This window comes from Pteronotus mesoamericanus, unplaced genomic scaffold (assembly GCF_021234165.1).
Source record: "Pteronotus mesoamericanus isolate MK-2021 breed Mesoamerican mustached bat unplaced genomic scaffold, CSHL_Meso_final contig_164, whole genome shotgun sequence".
NCBI classification, from domain to species: domain Eukaryota; kingdom Metazoa; phylum Chordata; class Mammalia; order Chiroptera; family Mormoopidae; genus Pteronotus; species Pteronotus mesoamericanus.
The window spans coordinates 24015477-24041820 of NW_026555065.1; the positions used below are offsets into that span (position 1 = coordinate 24015477).

The window sequence follows — 26344 nt, forward strand, 5'->3', positions numbered from 1 at the left end:
ATTTAACTGTACTTAGCCGATTACAATATTTACCCACTGAGTAATGCTCAATGTCCTTCCTCCAGGCATGAAGAGATGGGATAACTGGGACACTCTCTGGTGAGGGGCCAGTAACAAGTTGGTGCCTCCCGACCAATGGTCAGCGCACATTTTCACGGATGAGCAGCTGGGGCTCACAGAGCAGCAGCTAGCTTCCTTGCGGAGCACCAAACATATGTTTAGTGGCACCAGGTTGGCCCCGTGGGGTAGAGGCAGATACGGGAATGCCCTGGATGTCTGTGGCCAGCCTTTCCTCACCTGAACTGGACAGCTGGTTAAGTATCCAGATTTCACCCTGTTACGTGCAGAGTCAGGGAGGCTCCGAAGCACAGCAGTAATTGATTAGAGTCCACATTTACTGAGGCAGGTGCCTGCTCAGTGTTTTATATTCTCTCCTTCATCCATCAGTCACCCTGGGAGGGAGGTGCTACGGGCATTTCCTCTGTACAGCTGAAGAAACAGAAGCTCAGGAAAGCTGAGACTCTATGGGTCAGTCTGATTCTAAAACCTAAATTCCTAATCGCCATCCCTCAGAGATGAATGGAGCACAAAAGTAGAATGGTTAGGAGGGAGGAAGCAGCTGACCCAAGGCACGCTGTGAGGGAGGGACGGAACAGGAGTAGAGCCAGAGGCTTTGAGGGTGGTGTGAGAATGGCACTGCGGCTAATCAGGTGAATTCAGAAGAATGAAGGGTTCTGAGGGATGGAAATGAAGCTAGAAGGCTCCTGGATGCCTCCCAATCCTAACAGGAAAGCACATAGGATGAGCCTTCATTCTCTCAGCAAGGAGTGCCGGTATACTGGGGCCATAGACCACGTTCTGCTGGCCAGTTCCCCAAGGGTATGACCCAAGGCAATGAGGTACAACCTTCACTGTGCACCTATTTGGGGACCAGTTCCCAGGTCACCGGCCAGGTGAGGGCTGGCAATGGAAGGACTTCGGTCCCGGCAGGTGGCTGCAGCTCCCATTCTCTGTTTCCTCCCCCCAGCCTTGCCCTGCCCTCGGCTTTCCACCTCCTTTCCTATTCTCTGCTCACTGACTTCAGCGAGTCCCATACTAGAAGGGTGAAGGAAGGCTCCCAAAATAAAGGGCAGTGAGCCCCTCCACAACCACACGCAAAAAGATGACAGGACACGAAGAGAATGATCCTTTTCTAAATCAATACAATTTCTCAAATTTATTTTTTTTCTTAAAGAAGTACTTCTAATCTCTGTCAAAAGGAAGGGGAGGAAAGGTCCTCCCTCCCTTGTAAACACTGAAATACAGATCTGAGGAACCAAGATCGACACACACAAAAAGTGCATTTTACAAAATTATCAACTAAAATATATTTTACATGAATTATGCTTCCATCGAAATTCTACCAGCTCCATTTTCAGGTTCGAAAAAATATTTCCACATCTAAGAGATTTCAAAAGCATTTAAGTTCTGGGCAGCAGACCTGGGGAGGAGGGGCCTTGATCCCTCCTGCTGGGCGGGGCTGGGCTCCTAGGTGGCAAGGGCCCAGCACCCTGGGAACCAGCAGGCTCCACAACAGGCTCTTCGGAGCCCCTGTTTTGCCAACTTCTACTGCAGAGTCCTCTGGACTGATGCCTTCCTCCAAACAGCTTATTCCATACCAGGGAACCCGAGTCCCTTCTCTTCAGGTTTGGGATTGGGCCTTCCCTGTGTAAGTTCACCTCTGAGCCCTCCAAGCCTCTCCCACCTCAGTGCCAAGCAGGAGCAACCCAGTTTTCTCAGGGACAGCACAGGGCCGGGGTTGCTGGGAGCGCCCTCAGTATTCACTTCCACCTCCTTCTCCAGACCCTGCCAGGCTGTCCTCACCCAGGGCCACCTTCCCAGCCTGCTGGGTCACTGTCTGCCCCTGCCTGGGGGAGGAGGACCCAGGGCGGCCCTCCTTGACTCCTGCCCCCAGGGATGTGCTCACAAGCAGGTTCCCAGCGCCAGGCCCGAGCCACACAGGGCTCCTCCCCCTCTCCCCACCCTGTTCCTCTTTGGTACAAATCGGAAAGGACCAGGCTGCTCCAGCCCCTCTCACAGAGAGCCCCAGGGCCAGGGCCTAATCCCTGCAAGGACAACAGGGGGCCGAGTCTCCTAATCTACTCTGGGGAGCAGGGTGAGAACAGGGCCCCTGGGCAACAAGAATAAACAAAATTCGGTCCTTAGCTCCTACAGCTAGTGGCTGCGGCTCAGCAGGTCTGTGGACTGGTACAGTGTTGTTTCTCGCTGGGATGCAAATTAGTGCAATCTACAAAAGACTAGGGCGAGGGGTGGCAGGGCAAGGGGAGCCACAGCACGCCTTTGGTTTGATTTCAGGTGGGTGTGGCTTGAAGAGTCATGTGTGAAGTTCTGCAAGAGGTTTCCTAGAACCTCCAAGTGTAAGGCAAGAGGAAAAGTCTTCAATAAATCAGGTAGCAATTTTTCTTGCCCCCTGCCCCCCCCCCAGCTCCCTTTTGCCCTCCCAGACATGACAAACCCCATGTTGATCAGTTAACTTCAGGGAAGCCAGACCTGCCGGGTGGCCCCTCACCAGGAGGTGAACAGGAAGCTGACACCCATGACTGTGAGGGCCAGGTAACTTGTCCCAGCACCAGGGGCTACTGCAGGGGCAAAGGAGGAAAGCCAGGGAAAGGCCCTGAATCCAGGAAGAGGAAGTCAATGCTCTGGAAGCCAGACTCTGGCTCTCTCTGCTTCAAAGGAATGAGCTGGGAGCTGTGCTAGAATCAGAAAGAGGCTGGTCCCAGGCTGATAGGGAAGCAGCGGGTCACAGTGGGTGAGGTAAAGCTGGCTCCCACTACCCCTTGAAGGGCCCAGGGGAGGATAAGAAGGCCCTGTTGGGCCTGGTTCCTGAAGGATCTCTTGCCTCCCCCTAGGCTCCATGTCCCTCAGGCTTGGCCCAGCCCAGGGAAGACTGCTTCTTTAGGAGTCTCTGCCCAGGGACCACAGAGTGGTACCCTGGGCCAATCTGAGGGCTCTGATGCTTTTCTTATACCCTGGCCTCCCCTCCCCTCCCGTAAGACCCAGAACCCATAGGGGCCCCTGCCCTCCCCCCAAGAGAAACCACAGGCCAACAACCTCAGGCCCCTGTGGCCCCTTAACCAAGTGCTGTGCTTCAAGCAGTGCTCCCTGCCCCAAGCCCCACTTGCCTGTGGGCAGCCCCAATGTGGGCAGGAGGAGGCTATTGGGGGTTTTTGAGGATGCGGCCATGGCGGAAGTCATAGACATGGCGGCAAAGAAACACCAGCTCGGGGTCCGTGTCCTCCGGCACTGTGCGGTGTGGCGGCGTGGAGTAGTCCGCAGAAGGGGGCACCAGTGCTGTCTTCCGGCTGGGAAGGCCTTCGCCTCGGCGCTTGGCCATGGCACAGAATCTGCAGCGATACGCCATTCACTGTCATCGTCAAAGCCACCTTTGCAGGAAGACCAATTCCTTCCCCACCCAGTTCAGAGAGCTGGAAAGTTGAGTTGCCTCCAACGCCCACAAGGGCTGGTGCCGCCTCCATCCCTGTCCAGGGGGCTATCCCTTCTCTGTTACTGAGGAACCACACCTGCCCGGGCCTCCCTCGTGACTACCTGCCATGATTTTCTCTTGAAAGCAGTACTATAACCACCCCCAATTCTGTCCAACCACTCTCCCTCTGACAGGCAACAAATTTTTTTCCTTCTAAAAAAGTCAGGTGGTGGAAGCAGGCTGTAAGGAAGAAAGTTCTGGGAGGCCAGGCCCAGTGAGATCCCCTTGGGGATCACTGGCAGCTCCCCAACAGCCCTGGGGAGAAGCCTGCTGGAGACACAGGGCCCCATGTACCTGCAGTACTCCGCAAAGGTCAGCACATAGCACTTCTCCTCGATGCAGGCCACACTGTTCTGGTCCTGATGTCTTGATGCAAAGACTTCATTCTGCAAAGGCTCAAGGGGAGATAGGATGAGATCAGTTACCAGGGTTGGAAACACCTAACTCCAGGGAAAAGGTGGACATTTTTAACCCCAGCCCCTCTGCTGAGACTCCTGACCCCAGGTCACTCCAGCTAGTGCCCGGAAAGCTAGGGAGCTTCCCTAGAATTTGTACCTAACTGCTTCTCACCTGGCAGCCCACTGCATTCCTCCCAGATTCTGTGATGCTCTGGAGAAGCCAGGTAGCTCCTCCAGCCCGTTGTTAAGCTTCCTAACCCCCACTGCCGGCCAGGAAAGGAGAGGGGAGTTGATGCACATCTTCTCGAAAAGTCCCAGAGGACAGAGTAAAAGCGGGTCCAGATGGGGGGAAACTACACACAGAGGGCATCAGCACTCCCAGCACACCTCTGGGTCTGGTGCTAAGGTGGAGCGCGCTTCCCGTGCTCCCTCCCATGCTGCAGGCGGCACCAAAGGGGAGCAGGTGTGCCGCTTCGCTTCCCCTTTCTGGCTGACAGGAGGACACATCCTGGCACCCCCTGCCTACAAGGGCTCCCTTTCTACATAAAGGTTACGATTCCCTTTGAAACATGAATTGGGGCAGTGCTGAGAAGAAAAGCTGAAACCCAGGTGCTTCCCCCAGGTTCTTTGGCATCCAAGGTGACAAGTCTAGGGACTTAACTACCCATGTCTGCCCTTCCCATTCCACCTTCTTGTGTTACCTCTCCCCCTGCCGCCCCTGCCCTCCCCATCCCATCTGCCTGGTAGCTCACCTCGTGCATGCTGGGACTGCGGCCTCCCTGTAAGTGCTCTGGTCTGTAATACCACAGGAGGCTCATCATCAGCTCTCCTGGGGGACAAAAGAAGCAGTCACAGCTTGAACCGGCAACCCCAGAGTTACTTAGACAAGGCAGGCAGGCTGGCCACTTGCCCTGGAGGCTCATCCAACTTCAATGCTGGGCCAATCCTATAGGCTCCAGCCCCCTTTTCCTATGCCTCAAGTCCAGCCTGGCATTCAAGTGGCCTGGAATGCCATTAGGCAAGAAGGGAGAAGGGAGAAAAGCAATGACAATTGAGAATGGGGGACAGACAAGTGCCCAGGTTCTGGTGACTGGAAAGGTTAATGAACTGACCCAACCGAAGCCACAAGGTTGTCTGCGACCCCTGGCAGCAGATACACCCTGACTAAATGGAAGGCAGACTGTGTGAACAACACAGGAATATCAATGCTGGGTCAGGCAGGGCCTACCTGATTCGGGGTTCTCCCAGAGGGCTGAGATTTTGGCCACATAAGGTGTAGACGTTTTCCGTGGGCCTGACTTGAGAAGGACAGTGTCCCGGACCCGAATGGTCTCTCCATGGCGCTCTACTGCCTGGTAGCTTTTCCGAATGGCTGGCTCCGGTTCATCCTGTGTTACAAACCAGTGACAGTCAGGCTTGTGGGGCCACATTTAGATAGAGCGGGAGGGAAGGAGGGAGGGAGCAAATGGCATCCTCTCTATGCCTTCCTCACAGTAGTCAAATCACTAAGGCTTTGCAGAGCAGTTTGCAGGTTGGCCTCTTCTCCTTAAGCCTGGTTCACAGGGGCAGGATGAGGTGGGGAGTCCTCACGGCTGGATACAGGATGAGAAATGGGAACAGGGGCAGGAAAGTGGGACAGTCTGGTTTTGACCCTTCAACCACCGTTGCAAGTGGTGGAGCCTTGGGCAATTTACTCAATCTACTGCTAAGCCTCAGTTTCCTCACCTGTGAAATGAGGATAATTATAGGAACATGGGATATGTACCTCATAGGGTAGTGGTGAGGATGAAAGCAGATAATGCATGCGAAGTGCTTAGCTCAGTTCTGGCACCTAAGAAGTGCTCAATAAATTTTAGTCAACATTCTTTGCATCATCCCTGATGTTCCTATATCACTGACTTCCTCTGCCTGTCCAAGTTTTCCCTAGACATACTTATCCAAAGAGCCTCCACGAAAAATCTTGCATTTAAAAATCCAGAGTAGAGGCGACAGTGTGAGCAGGGATAAGAGATGAAGACACTTTAGATAACTTCCCCAAGAGTCAGCAACAGAGACGGCGGCCACCAGCACGGGGTCTGTGTGCATCCCCGACCTCCCTGAGGGGCGCAGTACCGGGTCAGCAGGGGTCGGGGAGCAGGCTGGGCTAGCATAATTGGTTCCCGGAGCACAAGTGAGCTGGAGCCCTTCGTCACCTGTCAGAGTAGCTAAAGCCAGGGCTCCTGGGACCCACCTCACTGCAGGTTGTATGTCCCCAAACCCACCCTCTCTTCTCCCTATCAGCTAAAACCCGGCACTCACCAAGACATAGACGGCCTTCTCACAGGCAGCCCCAACAGGTACCCAGCCGTTAGTGCGGCGGCGGCGGCGGCGGCGGGGACGTGGGCGCTGGACACGTGGTTGCTTGGGGTGGCTGGGCCTGCGGGCAGCCTTGCTCCTCACAGTGTGCCTGCAGCTGGAGCCCGTGCGCAGACCTGACTTGGAGCCACTGGGAGGCTTGGCGCTCTGAGGGCAGGCGCGGGCTACTGTCTGGGGCTCCGAGGTGGGTGTCTGAAGATGAGGGACGGGCTCTGCTGCAGGTGGCACGCTGGGCACAGGGCATCCCAAGAGGGGGTGGGCAGGTGAGGCTGGGTGGCCAGCTTCTGGAAGAGGAAACTCTAGCTGGCCCAGGGACCTACAGCCTTCTGGGGAAAGGAGAAAGGGGGTCAGGACAGGTAAGGACAAGCAGTAACCTCGCCCTGGCCGCTTTCAGAGCCTGCTCCCTGTCTTAATTCTAAGTGTGAACCAAAGGACCTCTGAAGTGGCAGGCTGGGTCAGGGGCCTTTAAGGTGTATTGTCAGGGTGACCGGCCAAGCAAGGATGTTTCTTGACCTTGGAGACCTACAGACATTGCCATCTCACATTCTAGCCTGAAAGATGAAAAGGGGTGAGTAATGGGAACAACTTCTGTAGCTCTGACTTAATCTTCTCTAAGGCTTCTACAGTGCTTAGGAGCAGGGGAGCTGGAATCAGCCCAGTATATGAATCCCAGACCTGCCATGTACCAGCTGTGTGACCTCGGGCAATCACTTTACCTCTCAGTGCCCTGCAAAAGAACATTAGTTGCAAATATCATGTAGTCTGTCCTAGGTGTTCCTCTTACCACTGTATTAACTTATCCTTACAACCACCCTATGACGCAGGTATCATTATTCTCATTTTACAGTTAAGGAAACTAAGACATCAAGTAGTTGACTGATTTGTCCCATGGTTACATGCTAAGAAGTGAGGGAGAACATTTCACTCCAAGGCTGGCTCCACAGCCTATGCTCAATTACATGCCGCATGGTCCCCCATCTGTGAAGCACCTTAGAGGAGCCTGGCACACGGGGCGTACTGGTGTCCCAGGGCAGGGGATAAGGGCCTTGGGTCCCACAGTTACATGTCTAGACTTGGAAAGTGGTACAAAAGAGAAACAAAAGCCCAAGAAGAGCCCTGTTCTCATTTCTGAGTCCCAACTCACACCAGAATCTGAAACAACCAGTCTGGACAGAGTCAACTGGTCTATAAAGTTGTTTTATAGACCCCCACACAAAGGGGCGTGGGGGGAAGGAGAGCCCTGGGAAGCCATGGCCTCTCACTTCACCAGCAGCAGGCCAGACCTGCCAGCCAGGATGACTCTGGTCACCTTGTTTCCACCCAGGAGCCAGGAAGGGAGCCTGGAAAGGCATGTGAGGACACTCCTGCTGATTTGAGGGATGAGAGATCACTGTGGGGGTGTCTCATGAGCTGCATCACAAGCCTCTCGGGTGTCTGGGTCTTGCCAAGAAGGCAGACACCAGAGCCACAGGCCCTGAGAGCGCCTTGTCTGAGCCAGGAACTCTGCCTGTTTTTGGGGTGTGCCCACCCCGCCCACCCCTAGCAAGGTGATGCTAAGTCTAGCCACTTTTTCTCTTTCAAAGCCTGTACAGCCAGGGTGAAGATGCTCTGCCACAGCTGGCACCATCCACTGGGCCCGGCAGCCCCCGCCCTCCCTGTGAATGCTGAACGTGGCTGACATGCAGATGGTCTGGGCTCCTGGAAGGCAAGACATTCTAGCTTTGAGGAGAGCAGAAGGGACATGAAGACACCTTGGCAAGAGCCCTAATTTCATTAACTTGCTACTCAGAGTCTAAGATTGGAAATCCCAATGGGGAGGGAAGAGAGGCCCTTTCTGCCCCCCTCCACCACCAAAATGCTACCTACCTGCCAGGTCAAGAACTCTCCGTAGGCAGTGGGGACAGAGCAAGGCTGCTAAAAGCTAACCATGGGCCCCTTTCCTGGGATTGTTCCTAAACCTGGGGCACAAAAGGCGGGAAGTATTCCCCCCTCAAAACTCCCTACCTCCCATGCAGTAGCTAGACCCCAAGGGAACCCCACGACCCACCCTCCTGGGTCACTGTTTCCCAGTGATTCCCTACTACATCCTATCCCCGGGAAGGCTTACCTGCTGCAAAAGGCATTTTGTAGGAACAGCCACCACAGGTAGTGCCAATGTGGGTAAGAGTAGGGGGCAACATTTCACAGATGCTATAGCCATTCACTTCAGCGTCCTCGCTGGAGCAGTAGTGAGAGCCCCAGGGAGGCTGCTGGAAAGGGGTGCCTGCAGGCACTGATCTCGGGGCCAAGAGGAGACCCTCGGTAGGTGCAGCCACTGGGGACAGCTTGCCCTCAGGGAGCATAGGGCAGGGGGAGTAGCCCCCACACTGCAGCCCATCTTGGCTGCAATACAGGTAGAAGCTGCCTAGCGCAGTGAGCTCAGGCCGACCACACAAGCCGCTGTAGTCGGCGGGGTTGCCAGGCATCGGCAGGGGGGAGAGCTGGGGTGTAGGGAAAGAGGGCTGGTGCAGTTCCTGCTTGGGGGCAGGTGACTCCTCTCCTGGGCGCCCAGGCTCTGGCTTCAGGGCTGCCTGCCCACCCATCAGCAGGGGCAGGTGGGGACGCAGCCCTAAGGGGCTCTCCAGAGCCTTACTCAGGGGCTGATAAGGTAGCTGGCTGGATGGCCCTCGAGGGGTGGCCGATAGCCATGGCTCCTCAGGGCACTCTTGCCAGCTGGGTGAGTTTGCAGCCTCTCCAGAGCCGGCCCCCTGCCGGGCCTTGGGATAGTTCTTGCCATTGACTTTGGCCCACTTTGGCCTCAGGGCCTTCAGTGCAGGCGGCTCAGTGGAGCGACCCTCTGCTTCAGGGTGGGCACGAGGTGGTCGCAGGGGTAGCTCCCGTTCCTGGCTCAGCTTTAGGAAGGCAGCTGCATTCAGGCTGGCCAGTCTCTTGGGAGCTGGGTCACCATCTCGGCGAGCACCTTCATCCGGTGCTGGCTCTGGGGACAGATCCCGACTTCCTTCTCCGAAGTCCCCCAGCTTGGGCCGCTTCTTGGAGGAAGACCAGCCCCCTGTGGCCCTGTCACGGTCCCGGCTGTGGTGAGGGTCTCCTCCTCGACTGCGGCGGCTGCCTGCCAGGCTGCCGGTGTCGTCTCGCTCCAGCAGCAGGTTATTGAGGGCCTCGGCATTGAGGGAGGCCAGACGCCGCTTGCGGGGCTGGGCGAGGCCAGTGTCCTCACTGGATGGGGCCGGGCTGGGGGGCTTGGGCAGGTCAGGGGGCAGCTCATCAGCCTCATCTGCACTCCGTGGACCGGCCACATTCTCCAGGCGGGTCAGCAGCACTTTGCAGGCCTTGGGTTTCTCAGGAACTAAGGGGCGCTTACGCAGCGGGTAGTTCTTGCGGCGTCCTGTGAGATGCCCTGGGCTCTCAGGCATGCCTGGCTCCACACCCTCCACTCCCTGCTCCATGTTGCTGCCTTCCATTTGCAGGGGCTCCCGGCGGCCAATGGGGCCCGAACTCAGCATGGGAAGGGACTTCCTCCGAGTGTGTGTCATGGAGTATCTACAATCTGAAGGACAGAAGGGAGACAATGAGAGAAGCCCGCCCTGGCTTGCCGCCCTGCCTGCTCTCCCCTCCACTGCAGTCCATCCAGCCCCACCTACAGTAATTCTGGCCTACCCTCACCCCTTCTCCAGCCTGTATTTCCCGGGGACCCCTCTTCCAGAGTGCAAAGGTCCAGTGAGGTCAGGCTACCAGCAGCTTTGCAAGAAATGGCTGCCCCATTCTTCTTTTAGCTGAGAGTCCTTCTGTGAACTAAGCCCCTGAAGAGGCTACAGAGCAATACGGGCCCTAGGGTCGGAAGACAGAAGGAGCTAGGGGCAAAGTCGGTCCTCTCTGTTTTTCTCCCACTTGATACTCCTCTGAGGCCGGAAGGAGGATCTGAAGACACTGAGCCAGGATAGGGATTTGGGTGGTGGTAGCCCATTTATTCCTTCAAAAATATGTTGGCTAAAAAGCTTGTTTGCTTTTTTCCATGAGGTAGCTCTAGTAGCACTTAGTTGTCTTTAACTTCATTGGAAACAATTTTGTTAGATTGTATTGATAGTTGTCATATCAGCATGCATTTAAAAAAAATCAAAACTGGTAAATTTTTGTGTAGCCATTTTAATACTGATGATGGAAGAAAATAAGCAACATTTTTGGCACATAATAATTATGCTTTATCATTTCAAGAAAGGTAAAAATGTAACTGAAACGCAAAAGATCTGTGCGGTGTTTAGAAAAGGTGCTGTGACTGATCGAACATGTCAAAAGTGGTTTGTGAAGCTTTGTTCTAGAGATTGCTTGATGGGCGATGTGCCGGGGTCAGGTAAACCAGATGCAGTTGATAGCAATCAAATTGACACATTAATTGAGAATAATCAACGTTACACCAAGTGGGAGATAGCCGACATACTCAAAATATCCAAATCAATAAAGTCATTGGTAAAAATGAAAAAAATGTGTATTTTATGGAAAAAACTAAATGGACTTTTTGGCCAACCCAATATTACCAACCCCTCCCCTGTGTTGGGGCTTCTGAGATTGGCCACAGGATGATAAGGAGATGGACAGTGAGAAGTTGAGATGAGAAACCTGCCTCCTGGGCCTGGAGGAGGCAAAGTCCGGCTTGGGAGGACGCCCTGCTGAGCATGTGCGGCAAGACAGCTATAACCTGGGTCTAGCTGGGAAAGCTCAGGACGGGTAAAGGCCTGGCTTTGCGGAGCTGGTGGTCAGGGGAGGTCACAGCCAACCTTAGAGCCACACCCACCTTGGTTCGAGAGATTCCAGGGGAGGGCAGCCTAAATAGTGCCAGTGCCTAGGGAAAGGATGTTGGTAAGGCCAGAGCCAGCATTTCTGGGTTGGAAACCCAGAGACCCCACACTAGTGTGGTACACCTTTACCCACCGCTTGCCCCCACCAACAGCCACTAAGAATTGGGAAAAGAAAGTGTCAAGAGAAGGCTAACCTGGGGGCTAACCAAAGCTGCCTCCTTACCCCTGCCCTACTCCCCAGGTCTCCTGCCTGGTAGGCCAGACTCCAGGCAGGAAGCAGGAGGGGGGGAATGCCAGGAAGCCCAGAGCCCATGACAGAAAATGACCTCGACCAAGCATCATCCCCTAACTTTGCGTGTCAAATACTTCCCCTACGTACCTGGGCAGCTGAGCCCCATTCTGAATGAGAGAGGCCAGAGCTGGGCGTGCGCTAGAAACTGGTATGGCTCAGGCAATGAAGAACTGGGGAGGCTTGGTGGTCAGAGGCTACCGAGCTGTTCACGCCTCACCTACTTCCCGATCCAAAACAAGGTGCTGTCAAGTAAGGTGCCTAATGAGGCCCTGCCCTCACCTGGCACCTTGGGATGCCCTCCCCAGCCAGCAGGCCCAGGCTTTCAAGCTAAATTTTCCCACTGCAGTTGTTCACACTTACTCCAAAGAAGCTGGGGGCACTCCTGCTGGGCCAGGATTTAACCCTGGAAGTCCAGGCCTGAGGGCTGGGGTGGTGGGGCAGCAACAAGGAGAAGCACATCTGTATTTCCTAGGAAAGCCTCGGCCCAGCCTTCTCTCGCCCCCAGAGGGCCTGGAGATGAAGGACAGTGAACAGACCACACAGCAGAGCAGGGTCCAAAGCTCCTCAACAGGCCCCAAGTTACCATAGGAGTCAGGTCTGGAAAAGGCTGTGCGCCAAGGCTGAGATCACCTGGGCTTGTGGCCTTGAAGGACATGGACAAGTAAAGAGCAAAGAGCGGGTGGATGGGAAAGGGAAAGAAAGGGAGCACAGGGAGGTGCTTTCAAGCCTGGAAAGCGAAAGAGCAAAAGGTCCCTTAGCCAAGGCTGACTGGTCTGCCCCTACTTCTCGCCTGCCCTCCACCCCAGTTTGTTGGCTGCGTGGGTAGATGGGATTCTGGGACACTTTCTCCCCATTCAGTCTTTACTTTCAACATGCGAAAGGTCCCAAACAGGGAGAGATGGGGCAGGGAGTCTTCCACTTTCACGAGCATGTCCCCAGAACCTGGGAATGTGTTCCCTTAGAGTATCTCTCTTTACCTCCAGTCCCTCAGGGACAACCACTGTCCTTGTCTGTCTGTCCGTCCGTCCCCCTGCTCATGGGCTGACTATCTATCAAGGAAGCCTCTAAATCACAGAGTGCAAGTCACATTCCCAAATCAAGCTAAGAGCCTCCTGCTAGCCTCCCACGACTCTACCAAATCCTGTCACCCACTGAAAACACCCAAGGTCATCAAAAGCACATTGCAAAACAACTCTTAGGCTTTCAAGCGGCGCCTAAGGCTGCAATGTCACTCACCATCCTGAGAAGAGGCTGAGGTCTCTGATGCCTGCCTCATTGCACTCCCAACTTTAGGAGAGCCAGACAAGTAAGAACCTTGGCCACAGCACCCCCCAGGTCCCCTGCAGGTGGGGCTGGATTGGCGGGGGGTGCTGAAGGGGTAGCCCAGCTCCTTGGGGAAAGAATCCTGGAAAGCAGTAGGCTTGGTTCTCATTCCAGCTCTGCCAGTCCTCCTGCTGTCCTGTCCCTGCCAGTTATGCACCAGCTCAACCAGGAACTTCTACCACTGCCAGGAGACAAGGGTGCCAGGCTGCTCGCAGCATTACCCTCTTCCTCTCTAGGAAGCCTTGTCTTCTCAGGTACGGGCAGTCCAGGCCCCCTCGGGAGAAGGTTCCTAGGAGGGACTCCCCAGGGCATATTACCACTCACCTATATCATGTCAAGCAAGCTCTCCCTGAAGAAAAGCAGTCTGTTGCCAGCTCTGGGGAAGAAACGGCCAGCTATCATGAAGGATAGTTGCTGCTGCTGGCTTCTCCAAGCCAAAGACCAGCAAGCCACATGGCTGAATCCAAAATCACAGATATACTCTAGCCAGCCAACCGAGCACCTCAGCCCCAGGTACATGGGGTCTAGAAATCAAGGGAGAGAGCAGGCCTAGCTAGAGAGTCCAGGCAGGGTCTGGGCCTGAGTGCTGCCGCCCCAGCTGCCGTGGGGCTGGGGGCATTCATCTCCACAGAAACAGAAAGGGAGGGAGGATTTCCTTTTTGACCTCAAACTGCAGTAGCGTTGTGAACCTCCCCTCAGCACAGGTGGAGCACACCCAAGGGGCTGTGTGCAAGGGAGGGTCAGAGGCCTGGAAGAGTGTGGGCTATGGGCACCACGGAGGGGAAAACCAGGGCGGAGCCTGGACAGGCAGGTCAAGCCCGGGTTTCTCCCAAAAGCAGAGACTGGTCTGCGGCAGGAAGAGGTCCTGAGCCTTGGCCACGGCTCTCCCTGTTTTCGCCCAGCTCCAGGCTATACTCCCCGCCCCCAGACTCAGGGCTCTGCCCTACTGCCCTTCCTGACACCATTCTTATCCACTGCATTTTAAAATTGGCTTTTAAGGCTTTCTGGTTTATTTTTAATGGGAGGGAAGTATTCAAGGGGGTCTTAAGTAAGGGCAGACCAGGTGGTCACCAGGGTAAGAGCCAAGAAGAGCCCTGACCCAAGGCACCTCCCAATTACACTAAAGCCACACAACTGACACAGAGGTGAATACTGCCCTCCTCTGCACTCTCTCCTGGAATCACCTCCCTCCTCCACTGAAGGAATAACACTTTCCCATGAGCACTGAATTTCTTCAATCTTCTATCAGAGAAGAAAAGCAAGAGCGCAAAGGCAAGCTCCTGTTCATTTTAATTTAGTTGATGTTAGTTCATGGGAAAACAGAAAGGTGAAGCTGCTGAAATTCTTATGATCAAGCCAGGTAAAGAGACGTGGCTGGTATCCTCAGGAGCTGGCAAAGTGGAAAGAACCAAACCTTGGAGTCGGGCAGACCTGGACTTAAATGCCAGTTCTGCTCCTCATGGCAACTTACCTCTCTGAACTTCAGAGTCCTCATCTAAAAATGAACCTAACTTAAGAGTGGTGGTGAGGATGATGGAGTCACCCTGTTCAGGAGCCTACTAGGCTAGAAACCAATGTCCCTCCCCTTTTCCGGACCCACAGGCACAGGTGGACCTGCCCTGGGTCTGGGCAGTTCCCCACAGTAGGAGACAAGCTTCCTCTGTGAGAAATGTGAAACCCAGAGTACCTCAACTCTGCTGTGCTACTAGTTCACCAAAAACTCCCAGGCATCAACCCCAGAGAGAGATGGAGATGCTACTCTTTGCCCACACAGGACCCCCTGTGGGGTGAATTGTGGTGGGTTCAGTTTACAACACAGCAAGGCGGCAAGGGGCAGAAACCATATCCCAACAAATCCCAACAAGCGCTCCACGCCTCCGAGAAACACTCAACTCTACAGTGAAAGGTAAGCTCCCCAGATGCTCAAGGCCTGGGCATGGGGTCAGAGGGCTTGCACTCTGCCTGTTCCTGCCATGTGACTGCTGCTTCACAGCGGGCACCCACACAAAGGTGAAGTCCCTGGCGGGTAGCACAGAATGAGCTCAAGGCCTGGGGCCCCACCGCCCTGGTGCCCATTCAGCCTCACTTAACTGCAGGATCTCAATTCACTAAAATCAAGTTAAGATCCTACAAACATGCAGGCAGGAAGCACAGCCTCCCAACCAAAGGGAAACGGCCATACTTGCCTGGATACAGCTTGCTTTATAGACCACCATCAGGCCTGGCAGCCATCTGAGGAGCGGGCTGCGCCTGCCCCTCGGAGGCACCGACCCTATCTACAGCCTGTCCGACCACCTGCTTTTCACACTCCTCACTGGGGACTCCCAGGAGCGCTGAGAAATGGGAGCAGCCCTGCTGGGAAGATCCACACCCACCCCACGTGGGGCTTGGGGTGCAGCTGGCCCTATCTTTGGCTACTCCTCTCTATTCTGACCATCCAAATAGGACAGCTCAGACACACAGGCTCAGAACTGCACCAAGTATTCAGAACCTCCACACACAAAGTCTCTTGTAACTGTAAAGGAACACAAATCTTAGTGGGGAGGGGAGGGAGGGATGTTTTTGTTTTTAAAAATTAGTTATTTATTTTTAGAGAAGAAGAAAGAGTGGGAGAGAAACATCGATGTGGGAGAGAAACATCAATCGGGTGCCCCTTGCACGTCCTCAACTAGGGACATGGCCAGGCATATGCCCTGACTGGAAATCAAACTGGTGACCTTTTGGTTTGCAGGACGATGCCCAACCCACTGAGCCACATCAGTCAGGGCAAGGGAATTTTAACTCATATTATCATAAAGCAACCCCCCCATTTTATATCGGTACTGTAATTAAGTATACAACTACAGGAGTGGGCAAAAGTAGGTTTGCAGTTATTTATATAGAAAATAATAAAAAATACTAATAAATAATAATACAAGAATAAACTGTTTCATGTACTCACAACTGTAAACCTACTTTTGGCCACCCCTGTATATTAACAGTAGAGTTGGTGGAATCTCCTCCTCACTGGAAACTGCCAGTGTCCTAGTCTTAGGGCAAGGTCCTTCCTACAGGTAGCAGGGCTGAGAGAGACAGTGTACCCCTTAGAGCTAGAAGTCAATATATACATGCAGACCCCTGAACTAGGACAGTGGGCAGAGAGCACTGTATTTTATTCATACCACAGTGTTCTGCTTTAAAAAACTCTAACCTGACTAACCTGACATTAGAAGGTAATCAGGTATAATACAAAACTAGTATTTGCAGCTTTCATTAAAGGCACATACCCCTACTTTGAACAATCTGCCTTGCCCTAGCTTCTCCCCAGTGCACAGCTCCTATGTGCCCAAGGTAGACCTTTACCGGCAGGTATGAGTCTAGCTAAGCCAGAGCACCCGAGACGCGATCCCAGGCACACGGCACCTCTGTGACCTTTGCTCAGTCAGCCAACATTTGCTGGCCCCTCGCCATGGCTCAACATAGAGGAGGCAAAACTCACATGGTTCTAGAAGCCACTTGGTGCTGCTGCTAAGCCTAGTGGGCTTGGTCAACAAATTGAACTTCTCTGAGCCCTGGTTCCCTTGTCTATACAGCAGGGTTGTTAGGAGGATCAAGTTAAATGAGAGTGTGTGCCAAGTGCCTATTAGAGTGCCTGGTATACAAAAAATGATCAATACAAGCTCATTCTTTTTCCCTACATTTCAAGTATTAAGCTAAACGCTAAATAAAAAATGCAAAAAAGGCCTAAGAAATTAGAGCTTTGGGCTGGTAGGAAGACAGAGGACAAGAGAGTATGACAGGGGCTGTGACGAAGTGCTCGGAGCTTGGTGGAGAGAGCTTTCACTGCAAGGCAGACTCAGAGGGCACACTTGAGCCCAGACCTCATTCAGACACTGAAGGCCTCCTTCATGCCAGGTTTACCGAGGAACAGAAAAGCCCAGTAGGGAGTGGGCAGCACTCTGAGAAATTCGTTTCACAAATGTCTGAATTCAGGAAGGGACAACAGACAAAAGCTATTCTTGAGACAGGAGACAAATGTACCTTTCCCCAGACTCAGCCCTGCTGGCTCCCTATTTCAGGGGACAAGGGAGCTCCAGGCTAAGGCTCCCTCAGACCCTCCTGCTCAGACTGAGCAGTGCCGAGGCAGAGCCAGAAGCAAATCTCCTCCTGGAGCAGGACTCATTTGCTCTGGGCAAATAACGGCATGGGAGAAATAAAACATAAATAGGGCTGGGTTCCCCAAAACTCAGCAACAGGCCCTCAGCAGAACTAGGTGTAAACTTCATGTTACTAATGCACCATTCTTAAAAAACAAACAAACAAACAAACAAAAAAACAACCAATAGTTCACCAGCCTGCTCTGGGCCTGTGTCCAGGAGTAGCAAAGGATATGTGTTGGTTAAACCACCAGGACATTCTAGGAACCAACAACTTAGATTTCTAAGCTGCCTTGCCAAGACTGGAGGTGCTATTTCATCCTGAACAGAAGAAACTGGCCAGCCAGGCAGGGATGGGAGCTCTGCCCTCAGCCCCCCCAGTATGCCTTAACCTCCTGAAGGAACCAGACATGAGGAATAAGACCTAAGACAAGACTTTCTTTCCCTGTGCTCTATCCGCAAGGGCAGAACCACAAGGCAGACCCTACCAGAGTTATGGGCACCCTACCTATCTATTTCACACCTAACTAATTACTTCAGTGATTAGTGGCACCCCCATTACGATGCAAGCTCTGTGGGGACAGGCAGGCTCTGACTTCCTTACCATGAAATTCCATCCATAGGGCTCAGTAAGAGTTTGTTGAAGGAATGAAGATCTGGCTGCCCACCTGCCCCACCTTATATAATATTTCTACCCTAGACAAATGGCATCACTTGGAGCCCAGGACAGGAAACTGACCTCTAAATTCTCCCCCATCCTCAGGAATCCACTGTGCCTCTTCAGTGTAATCCACAGTTCAACAAATAGGGCTACTTCAGGAAATTGCTCATATTTACACAACACACCCTCTTTCACTATCATTCTCTTTCTTCTCTCTCCCAGGTATCTCAAGGAAATATTCCTCTCATTCCACTTCTTATTCCCAAACCATTCAGAGAGCAAGGGTGGCCCTGGCTGTGTGGCTCAGTGGATTGAGCATCAGCCTGTGACCCAAAGGGTCACAGGGCCAGGTCCCCGACTGGGGGCGTGTGAGAGGCAAAAGTCTCTGGTTGGGGGTGTGCAAGAGGCAACCAACCAACTGATGTTTTCTTTCACACATCACTGTTTGGTTCCTTTTCTCCCTCCCTTCCCCTCTTAAAAGAAAAAAGGATTGAGAAAACAAGAAACACACTTCTATCAAGACTAGGAATGTCACGAATATTAAGGTGGCCTCAGCAGCAAAGAACCAGAGTTAACATTATCAGTCTCCAAATCCCCTAAACATGCAGGGTAGGAGAGTCTTGCTCCACTGCGAAGGCTTCTAGTTGAACAGGATGGCTCATGTTTGTCAAGCATTCACTATGCGCCTGGCACCACCCTAAGCACTTTACATTTACTCTCATTTATCTTCACAAGCAGCTCACAAGGATAGCTGTCATTATCTCATCCAAAAAAAAAAAGCGGGGGGGGGGAACAATGGTATACAGAGGCAAAGTGTTTTACCTCTCTGTACACCCCCACTGCGACACAGGACAGCTGCTGGGTCACAGAGCAACATTCAAGATCAACTTACACATTCAATTTTGTTTTTTCTGTGTTGTTTTAATTATTGGCATCAACACATTATTAGTCTTTCCTGACTTTTCATCATACAAGGAATTGAAGACTGATTAAATGACATTGGTGAGCTGGCCAGGGAACATAATTTTACAAACTGTTTCTATGGAAAAGTCTGCTCAAAGTTCCCAAAATTTTTACATGTACTTTTGAAAACAAACTCATTTAATATCCCAGAAAAGGGTAAAGGCTTCAAAGGTATGTTGTCTTGATTTTACAGCAAATCCAAAAAAGAAGTCTACAGACTTCCCCCACACACCTAGCCACACCTCTTTAATCAGGTGCAATATCCTTCCTTCAGCCCGACCTGCAACGAAGACTGAAATCTGTAATACTCCAAAAAATCACTTTAGTGTTTCAAGACGAAGTCACTGCCCCTTGGCTACCTCCCTTGGGGCCAAATAAATCCATGTCCTTTCAATTTTCTCTGAAGATCATCTCTTATAGTCATTTCATCAATTTTATGATTATTTTTATTTATTTATAGAGAGAGGGGGAAGGAGGGAGAAAGAGAGGGAAACATCCATCGGTTGTCTCTTGTATGTGCTCCGAGGTGGGGAACAGAACCCACAACCCCGGCATGCACCCTGACCAGGAATCCAACTATCAACCTTTCACTTGGCAGGATTACACCCAACCAACATGGAGCCACACAGGTCAGGGCAGAGTTCTCTTTTACATTATACCCAAACTGTGTGGACCCCTCCAGATGCACAGCAGGGAACACCCCTCACTTCCGAGGCCCTATAGTGGAAATGTGAATATTCCCTTCTGGCATACTTGTCAGGATATCCTGGCATCAAGCAGTACCCTAACACTTTTCCCATAATTTCTAAAAAGATCCTCCAAAAACTGCTAATTTGCCTCTATACCACTTGGCCAAGTAAGAATGTGATTAATAAACTAAATTTCCCCCAAACATTTTGGTCCCAGAGCTGGAGAAGGGCCTACATGTGGGCCACCCTCCTCCTCCTCTGCAGGCAGGAAACTGAAAGCTGAGTCTAGAGAGGACAGGGGCCCAAACAGGCATTGGAGATGGACTGGAAGTAGGAGCAATCGGCACCACACCAGGTGAGATCCCAGGGTCACAAAAAGCAGAAATTCAACAGGTCCCTTCTCCTTAACTTAGGACAATGGAAGCACTTCCCCCCGCCCCCGCAAAATCCACTAGAAAAGCTGATATAACAAAGAAGTTCTAGACCCCAAGTTCCTGTCTGCATCCATCCTGTTAACTAAGAAGAGTCACTTGTCATTTTTTCATTCAGATAACTTGGTGCATTGGGAAACAACTCAGAGAGGCTAAGAGACAAGCCCATTCTTTTACTCTTGGTGAACTGGGCTTGCAGAGCATCTCAAGGACAATGTTATTTCTTATCTTTTTCATGTGTGGGGGAGGGTGGGGGCACACTGAATTAGGTAAATAACCAACCATCCTTGCAGGAGTATTCCACTGGGGAACATGGAATCTGGACGAAAATGCTTCCCAGGACACAACACAAAGTCCTGGACATTGCTTCCCTGAGGCTGGCTCACCAAACGCAGTCCTCTGCTCACGTTTCTAGACCAAGTTGCCTAGGGCAGGGCACCAACCCCCCTCCCCACAGTGAAACCCCAGGCCCCCGCTGGTGCTCAGCAGCTCTTCGTCTGCCCCTGAACAGGCTGGGCCCTGAGCAGGCAGTTTGCAGCCTCCTGGCTGCCCCTGCTCTTCCTCCTCCTCCCTGTTAGCCGGTTTACTGCTCATTAGTGGCCGTACCAGGAGGTGGGCAGGGGAAACATAAAGGAACTGAAATTCAAACCAGTCCATTTTACTCCAGTTAGGTGCCTACCATTAAACCAGGCTGCATTTCATCATCCAGGTCATCTCTGTCCCGTTTTGGGGAGGTCGAAGCAGCACAAAGGGTCAGAAGCTACAGAATCTCAGGACCCCAGGCATCAGAGCCTGTGCTTCCAATCATCACAAGCTCTTGACTACACTCTGTATTTTCCATCTTTTCAGGGTTAACAGGCACTTCTAGCCATGAGCTGGTCCATCATGTCAAGGCCAGGGACCTGCAGAACAGGAGTACTGGGTCTGCCCTGAGTATCGGAGCACACTCTCCTTGTCCCTTCAAAGTCCCCAGCACAATGGCAAGTTCACAAAGGAAGTGAGTCTTGCCAGGCTGTGCTAGCAAATTCCCATAAATACTTAGGCCAGGGTAGTACTGCTTATGTGCAATGCTTCCCCATCGAGAGATGTTGCTTTATTTACATTCTTCACAACCCATTCATAAAAAAGGAGGCCCTTTAATGTTGGGGTTGTCCGTATAATGCTCCATAAACCTGGCAGCTTCGGCTGGCAGCCTTAGTTCAACACAGGCTACTTCTCTATTCCAGAGCTTTCTTTCCCTGAAGTTTTTTTTTTCCTCTTTAATGACTCACCTTGCAACACGGTGCTGAGGCCAGATGTTGCCAAAGCAAGGCCAAGAGGAATAAGAACAGATAAAATAAAAACACACAATCTTCCTGAATGCTGAGACAGAGAGGTATGAAAATAAGTAAATTGAAAATTCCCACAGAATCCCAATATGAAGTATAGTAGAAGGTTAAATTCCTTCTGGGTTTACCAAAACTTCCCTTATGGATGCCAAAATGCTCCCTAACTTATACTCCCCTACATATCAGAGAAGGTGTAGATGGGATTTTTTTTTTTTTTAACCTGAAAGGAATAGCTAGAAGAGGGCTCTTTCTGGTTTTTCATTTGCATGGCAGATAAATTTAAAAAACATCTATTTTTTTTTCTTTTTTTTGCTTCTTCATAAAAGTGTTTCAGGTTTTGCTGGAATTAAGAGGGGGCACAATTTGCTCAGGGTGAAGAAACTCAGGCAAACCCCAGAAAGACAGCAAAGACCATGTTCTAGAACACATAGCAAAAACAACCTGAGCAGCTGAGGAGAGAGCCCAGGAGCTGCATTCTGAGGTAGCTTGTCTCCTGCTAAGGTAGAAGCAAGGAAAGAAGTAGTAGGGATTTTTTTTTTTTTTAATTGACGGGGAGCGGTCTCCATTGCCATGGCAACTGTGAGGGGTGGCTTTCCAGCTTGGAAGGGAAATGCTGGTCCATTAATCATCAAACTGGGGCACAAAAGAGAGGTTTGGGGGAAAGGGGATGGATGCAGAACTTATTTTTTCACTGTCTAGACTCAAGCCAGTCACCAGTCTTCGTCCCCATTTCCCACATGGTCTGGGGTTGATGGTAAACAAAAACTGAAGTTCTGAGACAGCTGTGATCACGGCTTTCCTTTCTGATGGGTCCAGTGTGGCGCTGATCATGCCTCCCACATCAGCGATGCCCCTATAAACACCTCTTCTAACACTAGTCCCCAAAGTCCCATCCATGGGCCAGACCCAGGAATCTTTTTCTTTTCTGTTCTCAGAACCCTGTTTTCTCCCTTATTTACACCTGGGATTGTGAAGAGATAAAACATATGGATTCATTTAGCATGAACAAGGAAAACTGCATAAGAGCAGCAAAGCTGGGTGGAGAGAATGGCCTGGTGGGATAGGAGTAAAACAGAATTATAGTCTTTTTCTAATTCATGTCTATATGGTGTCATGTGAGTAATCCAACAGGACAGACTTTTCACCAGACGGAATAACAGAAACAGCTAACTTTCATTTGTTCCCCACGCTAAAGCACCCCAAACATATGCTATCTATATGCCTTTGACAGAAAAGGTTGGAAACCACAAAGGATTCCATACTGAGCATTGCTGGGGAAGCAGAAAGGAAGGCTTCCCCTCTGTTCCCACCCAACTAAGCAGTCAACTGCATTTATTCATTCAACAAAAACAATGTGTATGACACTCTATCAGAAATCCTGGAATATTCATGCGCCCCCACACACACATACAGGTTTAACAGTCAATGTGGGCCTGGAGTGGTTTGAGTGACAGGGAGAGGAAGGATGAATAGGGTTCAGGCGGGAGGAGAAAGCGGCAAGGGGCTCCTCATTGGGGAAAACTGGGGAAAGCAGCAGAGCAAAGATGCAGGGAGATAAATGTGCACGGCATGGCTATGAGAGTCAGGGGAGTTGCCCAGGATCAGACTCTAGGGAAAGGGGAGCCACTGCGAATCTGTGGACAGGGGAATGACAAGGGGAAAGGGTGCTTTAGGAAGATTCATCTACTAGCTGTGTACAGACTGGATCAGAAGGATCAGATGAAGCAGGAGGAAATGGGGGGCCATAACAACATAGGTCTGAAATGGGAACAGGAGGACAACAGAAAGGAAAAAAAGGAGGAAGATATAAAAAGAGAAAACCTCTTCACTGGCTAACCTCTTCAGAGCCAACCCTCCTAATCACTTGATCTGACTGACAGGAGACTCCTGGCCAGGTAAGAGCCTGTCAAAGAGGAAAACCATTGTTTTTGGCAATTAATTCTCCTTTCCATCCAATGGCCAGACCAGGTCACCCTCTTTTTACTGCCACCAAAAGAAATCACATACTGTGTAGCCTCAGCGAAGGCACAAGGGCCTTCATCATTCTCTGAATCTTAGACATACAATTAAATTAATCTCAGAACAAACTTTAGTCTCCTGCATGAGGTAATACATCACATTCCCACAAGCTTCAAACTCCACTCAGGCTGGGGTCTAGAGGATGGAGGGTGGCCATAAATTAACTCCGTGCCCATACTAAGCAAGGCTGACAGACAGCTTTCCCAAGGGTGAGATTACAGCCAACTACAGCTGGGAGCAGCTCTTAACCAACACCTACCTGAGGTGGACACAAACCCAGATTCTTACCCAAAGTCTGCATTCTAAACAGCCTGAGTCCCATGTCTTTGTGTTCCCAACTATTCCATTTTGGGGTCACATGAGGGGACATGGAAGCTCTGAGGGGTTTTTTACAAATGGGAAAACAGCATCTACCTTAGAGCTGATCACTAGTGGGCTTAGAGGAACTCAACTTAAACCACTGGTTCCCAAGTGTCCTGTAGCTGGCCAAGTACAACATGTCCCTCCAGGACATGCAGTCCCATCTGGGTCCCCTCTCAGGAAAACATGGGGATGAAGAAGGTAGTAAGTACACGAAGGCCGTCAGGTGGCATGAAAGAAAAAAACTGGAAGCCTTTTTTATTTAATCATTAAATTTCTGCCTGAATTCATAAACTCAGCTTCTCATTTCCCTATGTGGGTACCTTCTTTGGCTCAAAAAAAAAAAAAAAAAAAAAGTGCTGAAAGCAGTTAAGGATGGATTGCTGGCACACATCTGGAGGGTGTCTCCTAGTCCCCACTCCAACTGATCTGTCCTCTTAAAACTGTCGACAATGGGCGACTGGGAGAAGTCCCAGGTGGGATTAAACCTCTACCAGTGGGCAGACTGCTTGCAGAAACCCCTCATCCCTAGCAGGCTCTAGAGTGATTCACCGGACTGTCGCCTGCCTCGGTGAGTCCAGCAACCTGGTCGTTACCAGCCAGGCCCACGGTATGCACTCCTCCACCTCTGCCCCTGTGCCCCTCCATCCTGGCCAGGTCGACCTCACTCTTCCCAGAACCTCGCGGGGATCCGCGACTGGAGCGGTGAACCAGTGCCACAGCTCCTCTCGGCGGGCACCTCGGCCCCCGCAATCCCCGGGGCAGAGTCCGGCCCTGTCGCCCGCCCCTCGGGGTGGTGGCTCGGACCCGCTCCCCTCCCCGACGCCACCACCTGCGCCCGCTCCGGCGCCGCCTTTGTCCGGCGCTTCAACGCCGAGCGGGCCCCTCGGGCCCGACCTGACCCGGCCCCAGAGGAGCGGCGGCGAGGCAGACAGGGCAGGACCAGGCCGGGCCCAGAGCATGGGGTCCCGCTGTCACTTGGAGGCGGTCTGACAACTTCGATCCCTCCGCCCCACCTCATACTCGGCCGCCGCTCTGCGTGGTCCCAGCCGGGCCTCCCGCGGCCCACACTCGCTTCTCGAACCGGTTCCCTTCCGTCTTCGGCGCCTCCCTTCCTCTCAGTCCGATCCCATCGGGTCTACACTACCCCCCACCCCGGCGCGGCCCCCATCCCCTGCCCGCCCCCCCATCTAGCAATAACCGGTCAGCTCTTAGCGCGGGAGGGCGCCCCCCACCCTGAGCGTGCAATCCCGCGGCGCCGCCCCCGGCCTCGGCCCCTAGCCTCGGGGACCGCGATGGGGGAGGGGGCGCGGCGGGGGAGGGGGGCCAGGGCCGCGTCGCCCGCGCACTCGGAGGCGAGCCGGCTACGCCGCGGCAAGGAAACAACCGGCGTCCTCCCGCCCTCCGCGGCCCGGGACGCCCGGGACGCCCGCGCCGCCGCCGCACGGCCAAGCTGCCAGCCTGCGGCCGCCACCCACCCCGCCCCCGGCCCTCGAAGCAAGCAGCCCCCGGGGGCTGTCACCTCGAGGCGTGCCGCGCTCCCCGATGGCGGGACCGTGGCGCCGGACCCGGGGGAAGGAGCAGGCGCGAGCGAGCGGGCGGCCGCACCTGCTTCGCGTCGTCCGTCCGTCCGTCCCTTCCCGGGCTGGCGGGGGCGGCGGCGCGGCGCGCTCGGTGGGGCGCGCTGACGGGCGGCCGGTTCTCCCCTCTTCACTCGTCCACCTCCCTCGCTTGCTCTCTCCCGCCCGCTCGCCCCTTCCCCCCCCCCCGCTCGACCCCGGCCCTTAGCTCACCGGGACGGCGGCGCGGACGGCGCAGCTCTGGGCGCCCGCAGGCCCCAGCCGGGCTGGAATCCGGCGGCTGGAACCCCCCGGGGGCGCTCAATTCCCGGGCTCCACGCTGCTGCGTCAGCGCCTCCTCCTGGGGGCCGGGGCCGGGCGGGCGGAGCGGGGACCGCGGCCGGGCGGGGCCGTCGGGGGGGCGGGAGCGCCGGGGCGGGCGGACGGCGAGGGCCGGACGGGCGGGGCAGGCAGCCGGACGGGCGGACGGCGGGGGCCGGGCTCCGGGATCCGCTACGCCGCTCGCGGTTCCTCCACAAACTCCCCGAGAGCGGAGCCTCCACCACCCTCCTTCCTGCTTCCTCGTCCTCAACCAATCAGCGGAACGCCCCTCGCCTCCTCCGCCAATCAGCCACCCCGCCCTGCGCTGGCCCCGCCAGCCAATCCGGCCCTCGGCTCCCCCTCCCAGTCTCCGACCAATCAGAACCGTGGGTCGGTCGTCCCAACGCAGGGGGCAGCACGAGGCGGCTGGGGGAGGCGGTGCGGGGAGTGGTGGGGCCTTGGGGGAGGGGTACGGTGCCAAGGGTGGTGGCGGGTGGTGGTTTTCTTTGCCGGCTTCTTGGGTTTTTCTCCTCGCCTGCGGAGCCTGAGCCTGTATCCCATGGTGACCCGATCCAGGAATCCCAATCCCCCAGCTGCTACCCCCACCCCGAGAAATCATCTTGCCCCCCCCCGCCCCCGCCCTGGTCGTAACCCCTCTACATACCGCTTCCTCCTCCCTAGCACCCACTGTAGAAAACTGCGGGCCAAGGAACACCCCAACCCGCGCCAGCGGCTGCTGCCCCCAGGGCAAAGCTTCGGGAAGACCAGACGAAAATCAAGCGAGGACAACCCCCCCTTTCCTGCAGAAAGGGCCCCAGACTCCAGCGAAAGGGCCCCGACTGCTGAGAAGCCCCTCCCGCCCTTGCCTCATCTTTCCGACTTCCCAGCCTGCCACGTCTCCTTTCCTTTCAAGCAAGGTCGGTCCTGGCTCGGTAACCCCTCGCCCGCATCTCTTTTTCCTGTTTCTCCCCTTCACCTACCGCCCCCCACTCCAGCTCCTAATTCACCCTTCCCAGAAGCAGAGTGTGGAACCCTCATCCATTAACAGCCGACAGCAGAGCCTGGTTTGTGAGTCCTTGACACCCACATACCCTCTTCCACCACCGCGGGGAACATCTGAGCTTTCCGCGGGAGCAGGGTGGTGTGTGGGAGGGGGGGCTGCCTGACAG

The 26344-nt window shown here is 53.5% G+C and overlaps 1 protein-coding gene across 2 annotated transcripts; it reads right to left on the reverse strand.

Moving 5' to 3' along the window:
- Window positions 1-1193: 1193 nt before the first annotated feature.
- BAHD1 (bromo adjacent homology domain containing 1) lies at window positions 1194-25211 on the reverse strand. Of its 2 annotated transcripts, none has more exons than XM_054565583.1 (7): window positions 25089-25211; window positions 8408-9847; window positions 6244-6626; window positions 5174-5333; window positions 4698-4774; window positions 3842-3933; window positions 1194-3407 (listed from the first exon to the last, which is right to left on the reverse strand). In XM_054565583.1, exons 2-7 carry the CDS (start codon window positions 9831-9833, stop codon window positions 3218-3220), a joined length of 2328 nt encoding a protein of 775 aa, XP_054421558.1. In that variant the 5' UTR covers window positions 9834-9847; window positions 25089-25211; the 3' UTR covers window positions 1194-3217. The 2 variants fall into 2 exon arrangements, with proteins under 2 accessions (XP_054421558.1, XP_054421557.1); XM_054565582.1 differs by having other exon boundaries at window positions 3842-3942.
- Window positions 25212-26344: the final 1133 nt, after the last annotated feature.

What these genes read in the sequence shown, in the direction of transcription:
- BAHD1 (XM_054565582.1), bottom strand. Translation starts at nt 9,833, where the DNA reads ATGACACACACTCGGAGGAAGTCCCTTCCCATGCTGAGTTCGGGCCCC. An exon ending in GCAGTCCCAGCATGCACGAG is followed by an intron (nt 3,943 to 4,697) that starts GTGAGCTACCAG and finishes TCTCCCCTTGAG; the next exon opens with CCTTTGCAGAATGAAGTCTT. An exon ending in ACCTTTGCGGAGTACTGCAG is followed by an intron (nt 3,408 to 3,841) that starts GTACATGGGGCC and finishes GTATCGCTGCAG; the next exon opens with ATTCTGTGCCATGGCCAAGC.